The sequence below is a fragment of the Anthonomus grandis genome, chromosome 12 (genome assembly GCF_022605725.1).
Source record: "Anthonomus grandis grandis chromosome 12, icAntGran1.3, whole genome shotgun sequence".
Taxonomy (NCBI): domain Eukaryota; kingdom Metazoa; phylum Arthropoda; class Insecta; order Coleoptera; family Curculionidae; genus Anthonomus; species Anthonomus grandis.
The window spans coordinates 21,578,002-21,592,205 of NC_065557.1; the positions used below are offsets into that span (position 1 = coordinate 21,578,002).

A 14,204-nucleotide genomic window follows, 5' to 3' on the forward strand; every position below is an offset into this window, starting at 1 on the left:
ACCTGTATTCTTAAATATAGGAGTCAAATAATTTAACTTCCATGAGGTTGGAAATCTGATCTTGATTGGAATCTTGAATCTTGATTGGAAGATGCTATTTCATGGCCATTTTCACCCACTGCTGAATATTTCATAGTCTTCAACTTATACTTTGTATGTGCCAATCTTTTTGCAATACATTTGATTTCAATTCTGAGCTGAACCATATTGGAAACTTGAATTTATTGTTAATTTTTATCATAGGTACAAAATAGGTGAGAGCGTTGCCCAATACATTATACAAACAGTCCACATTTCAGTTAACATCAGATTAGAATAAACTATCCCAATCCGCATCAAGAAGGTAGCTGTTAAGACCTGCATAATCTGCATTCTTGAAGTCGTGTATTTCTTCACAATAATCAAGAGATTCAAAATTGTTTAACTTTATAAAAATTACGAATGCAGGATGATGTCGATCAAATTTAACTGAAAGATCATTTGAGCATGATAGGGTATCACTACTATTGTTACTAAAAACTAGATTTAGATATACCCCATTTACATTTTGAATGTTATTGATCTGATACATGTTAAGGTATGGCATTGTTTCTAGTAAAGATGAAAAGGAAAGTAAAATACCAAAAGATTATGAATCTTGCAGATCAGACTTTGAAACTCAATGAATACTAACTTTTACTTCCCTTTTCATAATTGAGACATCATCCCTTATCTTTAAAAATCATGATGCGCTCCAAGGAACTGCTCCTTAATATAAAACATGTGTTGCCCACTTTTTACCTCTACCAATTGCCAGATCTACCTTAGTGAACCAATTCCTAATTTATCAGTCAAAAAAAGTTTATCCATTTATCACCCAGTTAAAGAACAACCTGTATAAATGTGTTGTTTGTTTGTGATATTTCAATGTACTGTTGAAGAGGAGTAGATCTTAAACTTAGATTTACTGACTAGACTAGAAGTGAATTTAGCGTTATAATATATTTAAAAAAAACAACAAATTATTTTTGGCATGACATAATGAAAGAAAACCCAATACTGGGAATGACAGATTAGTCTAGGAATGTTGAACTGGTTTCAATAAATCTGGCTTGGTCAATTCTGAAAAGTACACACAGTACCCATAAAATATGTTTTGAAGAACTTCTTACCTAGATCAGTTGGTTTGTAAATGCTTTAGTGAAAAGTGTTAGCTGTGTCTTGTAGACTGCCAAATATAGAGAAATTACAAGATGAGAGTTTTCAGAGGGGTTATTTTTTTATTCAGTTGGAAGAAATTTATTAATATCTTTACATTCTTAAAACTATATTCCCACCCTTATCCTCCACGCTAAGTAACATAACTGATCCTTTGACACATTAAACATTATCATAGTCATCATAGACACAAAACCACAGATGGTTTGCACTATAGTCGCATCAGTGAACAGATAGTGTTTACTCCTGCTTTATGTTGTAAAAAATATTATTCCTTAATAAACCATTACTTATTGTAAAATTTTATAAGTATACCTACTTATAGAAAAAAATATTTAGTCAGACCAAAATACAAGCAAACTCTACTAGTCTAACCCTGCTGTGAATAACCCCCTTGTTATTCACCAACTTTTATTACTCTATCTGTTTGCTGCTAGGACTATAGTACCACTGGTATCACCAGAACTATTGTGGCAACCAAAACACAAGGCGAGAATGGAAGGCCAGCTGATTTCATAAAAACTTGTTAGTCTTATATGTGTATACTGCATTATTGTGATAAATGGCCTTTATGACACATATTTACACAAGAAAACATATAATTTACACATATTTTAAAAGGTAAAATATTACCCTACAGATACTTTATCTTTGTGGGTATTTATTGTGATATCAATACTGCTTTCCAATACAGGAATTTGCAATCATATAAATCACATATCATTATTGTCATAATTTATATATTTTGGTTTAATGTTATCTTGACTTATAATATCCTAATATACCAAGTTACAGGATATTTTACTAATTAAAAAGCCTATTACTTAATAGATATATACTAATTAACATGAAAAATTACTCTCTTCAATGTGTTTTAGAAGGTCTCTGTGCAAAACCTGTGATTTCTGTCTAACTGAATCCTGCTTAGATAAAAGTGAAGGTAGTGTTTAACAAGTATTTTTTACCTGCCCTGGATTTCTCTGATTTCAGTTTTCTGCAGAACTTTTCCAGTATTTTTTGAAATGCCTTGTTTTGTTTAACTGATAAGTTTAAAGTTTAATAATTATTAACAGTTATCACATATGTATAAATAATCACTTGATCAGGATCCCTGGATGATGTGATGAGTACTCTAATAGGGAACACAAAACCTATGAGTGTAAAGAGGCCAATCAATTTAACAAATATTCAAAATTCCCATACAAATGTTACAAATAATTCAGATATTTTCCGACTTCAAAACAGACTAAAATGACAGTTGACACCTTTCACAATACTAACTAATGGCGATTTCGACTGGGCTGCACGGTTTCTATTCCAATGGGCTCTTTATTCCAGGAACTGCTCGAATACAGAGTTGCATTTGCACGGTGCTGGAGCGAGCTCGCAAGAGGAATTCGAAAAACCAAACTTCGTCGAGTCTGAGGCTGTTGGTTTCTACTGAGATTTGTTGGCAATATTTTTGTCGGAGAATACTTGCAAAGTTCCAGGAGAACTTGTGAAGTGACTTATAGTTTAAAAAAAATGGTTTTGTGTTCTTGTATTAGTAAAATGTATATGAAGAGTCAGGGGAAAAATCTATTTTAGGTCAAAATTACATTAACCAGTGCAAAATTTAGCTTGATATCTATTATTCGAGTATCAATTATTTAAAATACGGTCTACTAGGAAAAAAACAATAAATGTCCAAGCGTCAGGGAAAAAAACGCTAATAGTCCATTTTCAGTTTGGAACGATTTGATAATTTATTGGTTGCACGTAATTTCTAAGTAACTTTTTGAACCATATCGGGGTGTATACTATTTTGCCACATGCCAATTATGAAACAAAGTAAAATTAACGCCAAAAAAAACGTAAAAAATTTGAACGGATGAGTGATATTTCGAAGAAAACTTTATTATAATAAAAGAGCATTGAGTTGTTGAAGCAGTAGATTTAGTTATCAAGCACATTTCTTCTTTTAGATCTCGTAGCAGTCATTATATTCTAAGGTCTAAACAAAACAAAAAAATATACTCAAAGAACTTAGCGCTGTTAAGATGTACATGTTTAAGGAAAATAATCCTATTTGTAAAATTTCCTATGATAGCTATAGGGACATTTTTGATGAGAAGTTTAACATCGCTTTTGGGTATCCCCCATCAGATGCCTGTTCGTTTTGTATTATAATTAATATTAAATTAAAAAATACGCAATCTAAGCTTTCAAAAGCTATTACTAAAGCAGACATTGTCAGAAAGATACAAAAAGTAAAAGTAGAGCGAAAACTTCACTTAAAAAAGCGGATGCTGTTTATAAAAGAACGGATGCCAAGAAAGATAGCAGAAAAAAAGACAAATTGAATCTATCTGTATCTACTATGCCAAAAACACTTTTTTGTGCCCAATATCAACTTATGATGCATATTATTGTTAAAAATTATTGGTTTATACATTCGTCATTAATTTTTTATCTACTAATGATGCAATATTTGACACTTTTTGAGAAATAGAGGGCAAGAATGGTAGCACAGACGCGCCTATGCGATATTCTTTGATTCGCCATAAATATGCTATATAACCATTTAGATTACAGAGTAAAAAAATTGCATATATTCTGCGATTATTGCGCAGGACAGAACAAAAATTAGATCGTTTTTCGAGACTTACATCATGTAAATTCAAACACATATTCAATTAATATTTAAAAACGTCAAGATTCGAATTATATGACATCCTGTGCGCGCACATTCCTATAAGGAGTGCGATAAGGATTTCGCTCTAGTAATCCAAAAAAATAGAGCCGAGACTCCTACCGAGACTCTACGTTTTCATCCCTAAAGAAGAAAGTATAGTTTCATTTGACACCCAGAGTTAGTTTTAAATTTTAGTTGACATTAAATATTCTGAGACGGAAACTAGGCACCCTAATTGCACTAGTTTTCGCCTAAAAACTATAGATGTTAGCCAAAATTAGAGTTCAAAACATTCATTTTATGAAATCTTATTATTATATCGGACGATATCAAAACTACGGTGGCGGCGGTCGAAAAGGTACAGCCATGTATTGAATTGCCTTATTTCAATCAGAGACCTAATATATGCATTGCATCAACCTTAAAATCTTATATTCCAAGAACTGTCAATTTAAGAAGTATAGAACAGGAATTCTTTTTGCTTAGGACAGATAACTGTACCTTACAGCTACAACGCAAACCATAAGTAAGGAGGTCAGTATCGATAAGTAAGGATCCTTTACTTAAAGATCACCCCAATAAATTAATTGCGCAAAGTTATGATGGAGCATCGGTTATGAGTGGAGGTTTGAATGGAGTACAAGCAAAAATTAAAGTAAAATACCCTTTGGCTAATTATATTCACTGCTATGCACATCAAGTAAATTTAATAATGGCCAGTGCGACTTCCATTAATTCCGAGACTCGAATTTTTTTTGCAAACTTGACTGGGTTATATTCCTTTTTTTCTGTTTCTCCTCAAAGAACCAAAATATTGGATGAAGTTATTGAGAAAAGATTACCGCGCTCATCTCAAACTCGCTGGAATTTCCAATCAAGAGGAATAAATACTGTTTATGAAAATAGACAAGATTTAATTACTGTAATGGAAATTATCGAAACAACATCACGCGATAACACCTCAGTTAATCAAGCCAGTGGAAATAAGTTGAAATTGCAAAGTAAAAATTTTGTTTTCTGGCTATCAATTTTCCATAAAATTATGCCTCATGTAGAAGTAATTTTTAATCAGTTACAAAAAGAATGTACGGATTCGGTAAAAATAAAACAAGACTTACACAACTTTGAAAGAGCAATACAACTTATTAGGGATAATATGGACCAAATTATTCAGGAAATTGAAATAAATACAACATCACAAGGTGAAGGAGAACCACAATCAAAGAGATTGCGTACCTCTGTAGTAGAAAATACTAAGAAGCAAACAGCTTTAGAAATCTGTGATGCAATTTTGATGCAAATAAAATTAAGATTTAATTTCACTGGACACTTAGTGGCTACAAATTTATTTGCCCATGAACAATTTTCCGTGTATATATAGAGAATGTTTTCCAGAAAAGTACCTAGAAGAAACATGTAGAGAATTTTCTTTTTTAATAAAAATAGGCTTAAAACAGAATTGCAAATTTTATATGAAAGAGAGGAACTAAACTCAGGATCTAATTTCAGGATCTGGAGCTGTGCCACTCTTGGTGTTATTAAACGAAGACTGCTTAAAATGTACCTTTGAGGAGACCATACAATTATAAGTGCCCTGGCAACCATGCCTATGACGACATCGGAAGCAGAAAGGTGTTTTTCAATGTTAAAAAGAATTAAAACTTTTCTTAGAAACACAATGAAAGAGGAAATACTCAGTGCCCTAGGTATGTTATCCGCAGAGAAGCAATTTGTTAATTCAATTAAGGACTTTAATAATAAAGTAATCGACAAATTTGCTAACAAAAAAGAACGAAGAATGGACTTTATATATCGTGTACTTTAAGTAAAACAATTCAGTTTAATTGACTATTATATTATATACTTTTTTTGAGTTACTGATTTTTTTGAGTTATTAAAAACAATAAAATTACTTATTTGTGTACCTTATTGTAAATATGGAAAACTGTATGTTGCCTGTGACCTGAAGTATTGACATTTCCACGTAGTTTTGGTAAGTTCATTTCCTTAAATTTCAAATTTTATGTTTTTTTTTTAAAAATGTATATTTTTATCTACAAAAAAAATAGAAAACTTATTGCGTTATAATTTTGATAATAAAATGTAATAATTTCGATCACTCATTCGGTCATGATAAAATTAGATCAAGGTTTGGCCCTACCTCCCTGAACTGTCACGAGCCGCCACTGTGATGCGCTGCTGCTAGTACTCAAGTACTCAATTTGTTTTACATTAGAATTTAAATTTGTTTCCACTTTTTTAATTCTTGTTTTGATACATATTAGTAGATTCACTAATTAGGATAATTTGATCCTTGATATTTCGTTTTAGCCACTAGGATTTCATAAAATGTAACTAATAAAATATAGATTGTAATAATATCACAATATAGATTAATACAAAATACATTTTTATTACTATAAAGTGTAATTATTTTAAGATTGGTACAGTGAAAAAAATGGATCCTGACATACGCATTGTGCTATTCAAACGTTTTCGAAAGTACTTTCTCTTGAAACTAGGCGCTTTTCAGAATTTATCAGTGGATACACTGGATTGCACTGGCAGTAACCGAGGCGTTTCAGAATTACACCGGTATCAAAAACTCGAAGTTTCGAAATTAACCCGTGAAGTCGCTGGTTGCGAGCGACGAGGTGAGGTAGCAGATTAACCGGGATTTTAAGGTGAAATTTTGGTCAAATAGATTTTTCCTAGGAGTCTAAACTAGTTTTGTATTTTTTGCAGCTTACTTTTTGTAAATTTAATGTTGCTCAATTTTTATTTTGATTTTTTGTGGATATTTTAATTTGGTAAGTTTATTTTGATGGTCGACTGAGAATAGTAGAAGGATAAAACTTTAATACAATTTTTAAAAAAAATTTCTTTATATATAGGTACCGACTATACAAGCCACAAACTGATTGAAATAAAAACTGACTCCCTTACAATAGAACTGGATCATTTTTGTTTGGTTTTTACTTCCTTAAACATCAACAATGGCAACTATTCTAGCATTTTTCATAGTTTGTTAGGTTTGCTTTGAAAAAATTAAAAATATAAACAGAAATCGATATTGTTACAGCTTCCAACTGTCATACCAATTCCAAGAAAATCAACCGAAGTGCTTCCAAATGTTTAAGTAACTGAACGGCATTCTGAGATCTACCAAACATTTTTGATTAACCGGTTAATTAATTGTGAATTCTGAAAAAGTGACCTTATTAAATTGATTAATAACAATCTTCATTTATAAGCCATATTTTAGCCAGTAAGCGCATTACTCCGTTGCCTTACGATGTCTTAACCATTACGTCATAATATTTTTTCGATCGATCAACGTCATATTTAACAGCTGTCAGAGTCTAAACAGTTCCTGCGTTTTCATTGGTTTTTAATTTTTTTGAAAACGAACCAAACCATAAATAAACATTAATTTGTCTGTTTTCAAAACATTTTAAGTCTAAATCCAAACTCATAATTTTTTAAGGTCGGATCTAAATCCCAACGAGATCTAAATTAGTTTGCTTTATTCGAAACATTTTTCAACATGCATAAACAAATGCAATAAATACCTACGGATAATTAATCACTGATTTTTGAACGGAAATTACCCAAAATGTATGATTTACCTACTTTCTTTAATTTATTAGTATTACTTTTACTAAAAGAAAAACAAAAATCGCAGTAATTATTAGTTATCCCAAATTTCTCATTCTCAGGGCTTTTCAACGCAGCTATACATTATGACACAGAGAAATAAACAAATACTATGAAATGTAATGCTTTTCAAGTCAAAAAAATATAAACATTTTATTATCATCTTATTGATTGTTTATTATTGTTTGTATATCTTCCCTTCTCATATATCAAGTTTATTAGCAGCCTCGGGAGACCGCTAACAAACGCTTAAAGCGCCTTATGCGGTGACGTCATGACTTGATCGCTTTTATGGTATAAGCGCCTATCGCTTGATAGGCGCTTAATCGCTAAAATAAGGCACTACTGTCAAATCTTAAACGTCAATCCGTCAAACTGTCAGCTGTCAAACGTCTAATCTAACAAGAGGATCTAGAATTTGTTGCTTGATTTTGTTTTTAAAATATCACTATTTTTGAAGAAAAAAAAGTTAAGTAGTTTCGATTCAATATGTTTTATAATCATTAAGATCAACGTTTTAATACGATCTTTTCTATTTTATTCGCCCTATAAGAAAACTGTGCCGTTAAAATGTTTTAAATACCGGAAAATCAAGTGTAATGGCGTCTGAGTCTGAAGCTTCTTGTGAAGAGGATCCTAACTTTGCCGTTATTTGTGCTTTTTTTGAAAAATTTGGTGAATTAGTTGGAATAACAGGAACTGACTTTTGTGAGCTACAGTCTATGCTTGAAGATACACACACAGGTATTTTAATATTCCTATTAGGTACCTGTAATTTAGATTTCTTCACATAACTTGAGCTCTCTTGTAATGTGTTTTAATTAAATAATTGATCTGTGAACCTGCTTTTACCTTTCCTTCTTTTATATTTTCATTAATTTCTTGCTGTTCCTATTTGCAACTAATAACTTAGAAGTTAATTAAATTTACAAATATTTTCTGGTGTCTTCTAACATGTAGACCTGGAAATAAAATTCATACCAGTAGGTAAATAAGCTGAAACAATGCAAATCATAAAAAAAATTTAAAGAAAACACTAAAAACACTTTATTATTTATTGAAAAGTTAGTAGGTGAAGTCTTTTCTCCACAAATAAAATGCTAATCCTCTAATTTCAGGAGTGATGCATTTCGGCAAGTGTTCTTGCCATCAGACTTGAGTTACTTAACACATTACATGGTTCTAGTCGACTTTAGGTATCTCCAAATTTTAACATTTTTGAATATGAAATAGTAAGCTAATCTTCTTTGGACTATTTTAAGCAAAAAAAATTGGAGGATGAATAACATTTTCTTTAATAAAATAATAAAAACAAAAAAAATCATGACAATGTGTACCCATGTACGATATAAACTCGTTTTCGAACATTCGCCGCAAGCGCTTTATGGCTCAATGGTAATGAGAGTGAACTATGAGTCGGTCGTTTATGCCTGGGTTCAGATTTCAACTGTGCCAGTTTTACTTTTTTATTTTTTTTGTGACTAAGAATTTTGTAGTTTTGGAAAAATTATTTAATTTAAATAAAATTATACATAAAACATGACCAAAAAGACCAAATTGTTTATATACCATAAAAAAATGATTTACCTTTTCTTGTAATTAAGTCCCTTTATTTTCATGTAAAAAAACATACCGAAGACACTCATAATGTATTATTTATTGTTTTGGTACTATTTAAACTTCGATCCTAATTAAAAATTATATGAAATATAGGCATATTCTATTTAAAATTAAGTCTAAAGAATATTTATTTTTCATATAAATACCAAAAACAAAATTCCCTTCCACTTTCCTTCATTATTCTTTTTTATTAACATTTGACATAACGCCGCAAGGTGACAGCGTTGCCATACATGTTCTTTGAGTAAAGAATTTTTTATTTCTTCTATATGAATGTTTTTAGTGTTTTGGGCTCAGTTGAATTGTGTTGGGTTGATTTTGGGTTGCGTTAGCACATGGGGGGCGTAAGTCCCCCTGTTTATATTTTTTCATATGAATAGAATCTCAAAATGTTAGAAAATATGGAGGCTTCGAACCTTTGCATAAGGGAATGAATTTTTTGCTTGTGTACAAATGTGTGTAAAAGTAAAACCCATTCACTATTATAGTGTAAAAACACTGCTATCATTTTCGCAGATAGATTTAGATGTCTTTCATGTTTTCTCTTATATAAGATATGCTTTTTAGATGTGCTTGTGGCTTATTACATATATACACAATTTGGCAACTGCGAGATCATATGTCAAAAGTTTGACAATGTAATTATCAATAGCAACAAGTTTCGATCATCAAATAGAGTAGAGTAGACCTCTTTTTTGACATAATTTATTATTATTTTTTAGCATCCTATGTGAATGATCCTCAATTTTTTTTGTCTTAATCTATTCTTTTCAAAGTACTCTTTATGCTCAAATTTTAAAATATTGCAAAATCGGAGATACTTAAAGTCGACAAGACCCCACATACACAGAAAGAGAAAGAAAGAAAATGTGCTATATTACGTAAGACAACAAAATCTTGTGTACAAGCATCCTAAAAACTAAAAAATTCCAAATTCACTTTAAATTTCAAACAAACATAACTTCTAAAACACTTTACCATAAAATTTAAACACATTACCAAAATTAATCATAACAAAACAGATTGAGAAAAAAAAGCATCTTTTTGATAAATTTCATTAAAAAATAAGTAAATCTGTCAATAAAACAGAATTTAGAAGAAGTAAATTACATTATTTAACAGGAAACAAAACTAAAACACTAAAATGATGTCAGAGCACAGGTTAAAAGGTATCATTAAAAAAATCATCAAGGCTATAATATGCCCTGGATAATAAAAGTGATTTTAATTCCTTTTTGAATCTCTTAACTTCTAAAATTTGTCTGATACATAGAGAAACATGGTTGTAAATCTTTTTGCTAAGGTATATAAGTGAGTTCTTGGTGAGGGAGGATGTAGGGATTGGTAAGGGAAAATCATTAACCTGGCGAGTCATATGACCAGTGTTACACAAATTCTGTATTTGCAGAGATATAGATTGTAGACATTAAAAACTTGAGTATATTCATTTCTACAGAAAATATTCAGGTAGTAGACAAGATGTTTTATTTTTTACCTGAATATTTTTTATTTAGTATAAAAAGTTTAGGAGAAAACTCCCTCACCTTTAATTTTAGGTTTAAATTATAATTAGTATAAAATAATATTTTTATGTACTGCAAATTTTATTTACTATGTATCTAAATTGTTAATGGATTTATCCTTTAAATAAACAGGTTTTTGTAACGATTATTTAGTCATGTATCTGATACATAATGATATATCTCACACCCCTCAAAATGTTTCACTTCTTACTTAAACCGATTCCAAGTGATCTATCGGTTTTAACTGTGGTTAAGCCCTTGGTTGACCTTGAACAGTCCCCTTACAACATAACCAATCATGTCTGCTTGGATTGTTTGGTTGAAGTAACTTCGTAATTTGTCAGCTGTCGTCATAATTTTGTTTGTTTGTAAATAATACCCCAGACGCCAGTAATGTTATATGTAATTAGTTCTTAAACATAAATATCAAAAAAGAAAACTTATTAGCCATAATAAATTTTGTGTCATCTTTAAAAAGGAAATAATTTGTTGTTTGTTTTTATTTTTTCCCGCACTTATTTCAATATCTTTGACATTTCACATTTAGAAAACAGCTCCGGATGTGGGTAATTACTGTTCCAAATCGATTACATATAAAGGGCTAATTGGTGACATCACATATCTCAACATGGTTATAACTATAACCACTTGGATGTGTTTGGTTAATACCATTTAGGAATGGTAATTACCGATAGACCTCTTGGAATCGTTTATTTACTTTTACTAATTTTCTCTCAAGATAGATATTAAATGTTATGGAAAAAATGTGGTTGCTCTTAAAATTTTGTTTATTTGCTAAAAAATTACTACTAAAAAAGTATCATTTTTTCAATAATCTATTTTTACTTTTCATTTTCTTTCATTATTATGCTCTTGGATCTTTTACTTTGTTTTCTACTTCTTATTTGTCTCTTAACTAAAAATACTATAATAAAGCCAGTTTTTTCATCAACATATATATTTTACTGGACAATGATGGTTGAGGATGTATGGCCATACTTAGCATGGGGCCAGCTACCTATTGTTTATCTCAGGTTTGAATTGTAGTTTTAGCATGGTTTATCTGTTTAAATCATGTTTATCTGTAACTAAAAATAAACTGTAAAATAAACAAACTTAAATTGGGAGGCAGTAAAGAAAATAAGTTAGGACTTAACCACCATCTTAAACTGTAGATCTATAGGAATGATAATATAGACAGATACTACATCCATTAAATATTGACGTAGATTTGTTTTGCTATTTTCTTAAAAACATTTAATCACTTGGTAACAAAAGCTAATTTGAAATTTTTTTGACTTTTTGAAATAAAAATATATTTAAAGAAATTAGATTTTTTCTAAGGCAGATAAGTAACTTGTCAATTTAATGCTGTTTTTATCATTTTAATGCTGCTATTAATTTATAATTAACTGGTGTTTTAAATTTGACAGGACTTTATGATGAAATTCGAATTTAAGTTTTATGTTTATTTGCTTTTAGTTCACAATGATCTTATAGAGCTTCATGTCAAACTACTCAGGAAAATAAAGAAAAGTGTTACTCCAGAACGTTGGGAGAAGTCTGTAATAAAATTTTGCCACACATTTTCAAACTTAGATGCTTGGGAAGTAGAGAGATTTGGATACAAAAAGGCAAAACTATCATCAAAAATCCGAATCCTTAAGGTAAATTCTTGATTTTTTGCTGATAGATGTGTATTAACAATACATTGATTACAAAACGGTATACTTTTACAAATTGTTTAAAAAAATCTTAAGAAAAATAAAATATAATAATTTAGGAATTTAATTAAAGCTTAAGATAATATGAAATTATAAATGTTGCATCATATTCATATCCTCATATGTTAAAATTTAGAATCTTAGTCATTTCATAGCAGCTTATTTACACCATAACACCACACTCTTTCTTCTTTCAAAAGTTGCAATTTTTTTCAAAATAGTAATAGTTGTTAATGTAAATACAGGGTGTCCAGAAAGTCAACGATAATACTGAAGGGGCTGATGGAGCAACTCATAAGCACCCAGAAAAACATAAAATGACCTTAGTAAAAAATCGATGGCTTTCGAGATATTGGCACTTTAGTGGAAGTCACCAAAATCCTACTCTTGGATCAGATTTTTTGATTGTCACGCCTTAAAAATAGATATTTTTTAGAATCTCTTTTTAGCTATGCAACACTGAATAGCCATTTTACTGATCAAAGACAAACATTAAACTAAACGGCCAAAAAATTTAATAAGAAATCTATTCTAAAATAAAGTATTACTTATTTTTATTTTTTAAACTTTGAATTTGCCGGCTCATACCGGACCAAAAAAATTGTACGGCAACCTGGCTAATACCTTAAAAACTTTGCTCATTTAATCTACTTTTTAAAATTACCTAAATGTTTTTTTAACAGTTTACTATTATTATGTTATAGTAAAAAATAACCCTAATTCACCTTATGATATCATTGTAAAAAAATTAAACAAATTTTTAAGTTATTTGTAAAATTACTTAATAAAGTTATGTGTGAAATTATCCTGAATCCGTCACTATTTAGTCACGCAAAAGAACTCATCTCTGTAGACCAGCATGGATTTTTTAGCGGGCGATCTTGTGTTACTAACTTATCCTGTCTGTCTAGCCACATCTGTGAATCACTTGATGTTAATACTCAAGTCGATGTTATTTATACCGACTTCCAAAAAGCCTTTGATCGAATAGATCACTATATTTTGCTGCATAAATTAACTCAGTATGGTTTTTCAGGGAGATTATTTAATTTATTTCATTCCTACTTGATTGGTAGATCTCAATATGTTGAATATGAGGGCTTTAAATCGAAACTTTTTAACGTAACGTCGGGTGTGCTACAGGGCTCGAATCTGGGTCCGCTCCTTTTTAGTTTTTTTATAAATGACTTGATTGAGTCACTCACTTGTCATAGGCTGGCTTTTGCCGATGATTTGAAGCTATATTTAAATGTATATATGGTTTGGAGGATTGTGTTTTTCTTCAGAACTGTCTAATACATTGGAGGTATGGTGCTCTGTTAACAGGTTAGGCTTGAATGTGGCTAAGTGTAGTGTGGTCCGTTACTCTAGATCAAAAACACCCTTAAATTTTAATTACTTTATTAATGATACTATTTTGAGTAGATTAGAGCAAATTACTGATCTTGGTATAACTTTTGACTCTGAATTTACATTCGTTCCACACTTCAATAACATAGTCAAGTCAGCCCTGAGAAGGCTTGGGTTCATAATTAGAAGTTCTCAGAGTTTTACTTTGGAATCTACATTAAAACTGCTTTTTTGTTGCTTTGTGAGATCAAAACTGGAGTTTGGCTGCATTATATGGAACCCGCTCTATCAGAATCATGTTGGTCTCCTTGAATCTGTTCATTGAATCATCGTAGATTTGCTAAGTTTTTGGCCTTCAGGCAGGATAGCATATATCCGGTAAGAGGGTTTGATCATCGGCAACTATTGGCACCCTTCAATCTACATCCATTACATCTCCATAGGGCTCATGTGTTTAAG

The 14,204-nt window shown here is 30.6% G+C and overlaps 2 protein-coding genes across 4 annotated transcripts in view; one reads left to right on the forward strand and one right to left on the reverse strand.

Moving 5' to 3' along the window:
* The window catches only part of LOC126742674 (uncharacterized), a 71,652-nt gene that overhangs the window by 34,538 nt on the left and 22,910 nt on the right, over nucleotides 1-14,204 (reverse strand). Inside the window, exon 1 of one of the 3 annotated variants that reach the window (XM_050449421.1) lies at nucleotides 2,163-2,446. The exons of 1 other annotated variant lie outside the window; for it this stretch is intronic. The gene's annotated coding sequence lies outside the window, so the exon portion shown is untranslated. Of the gene's footprint in view, nucleotides 1-1,516; nucleotides 1,746-2,162; nucleotides 2,447-14,204 lie in introns of those variants that run through there. One more of the 3 variants, XM_050449422.1, reaches the window with a different exon arrangement.
* LOC126742673 (remodeling and spacing factor 1) overlaps nucleotides 7,923-14,204 on the forward strand; it is a 73,170-nt gene continuing 66,888 nt past the window's right edge. Inside the window, exons 1-2 of the mRNA XM_050449418.1 lie at nucleotides 7,923-8,272; nucleotides 12,154-12,338. Coding sequence (XP_050305375.1) covers nucleotides 8,128-8,272; nucleotides 12,154-12,338 — 330 coding nt within the window. The 5' untranslated portion in view covers nucleotides 7,923-8,127. The remainder of the gene's footprint in view (nucleotides 8,273-12,153; nucleotides 12,339-14,204) is intronic.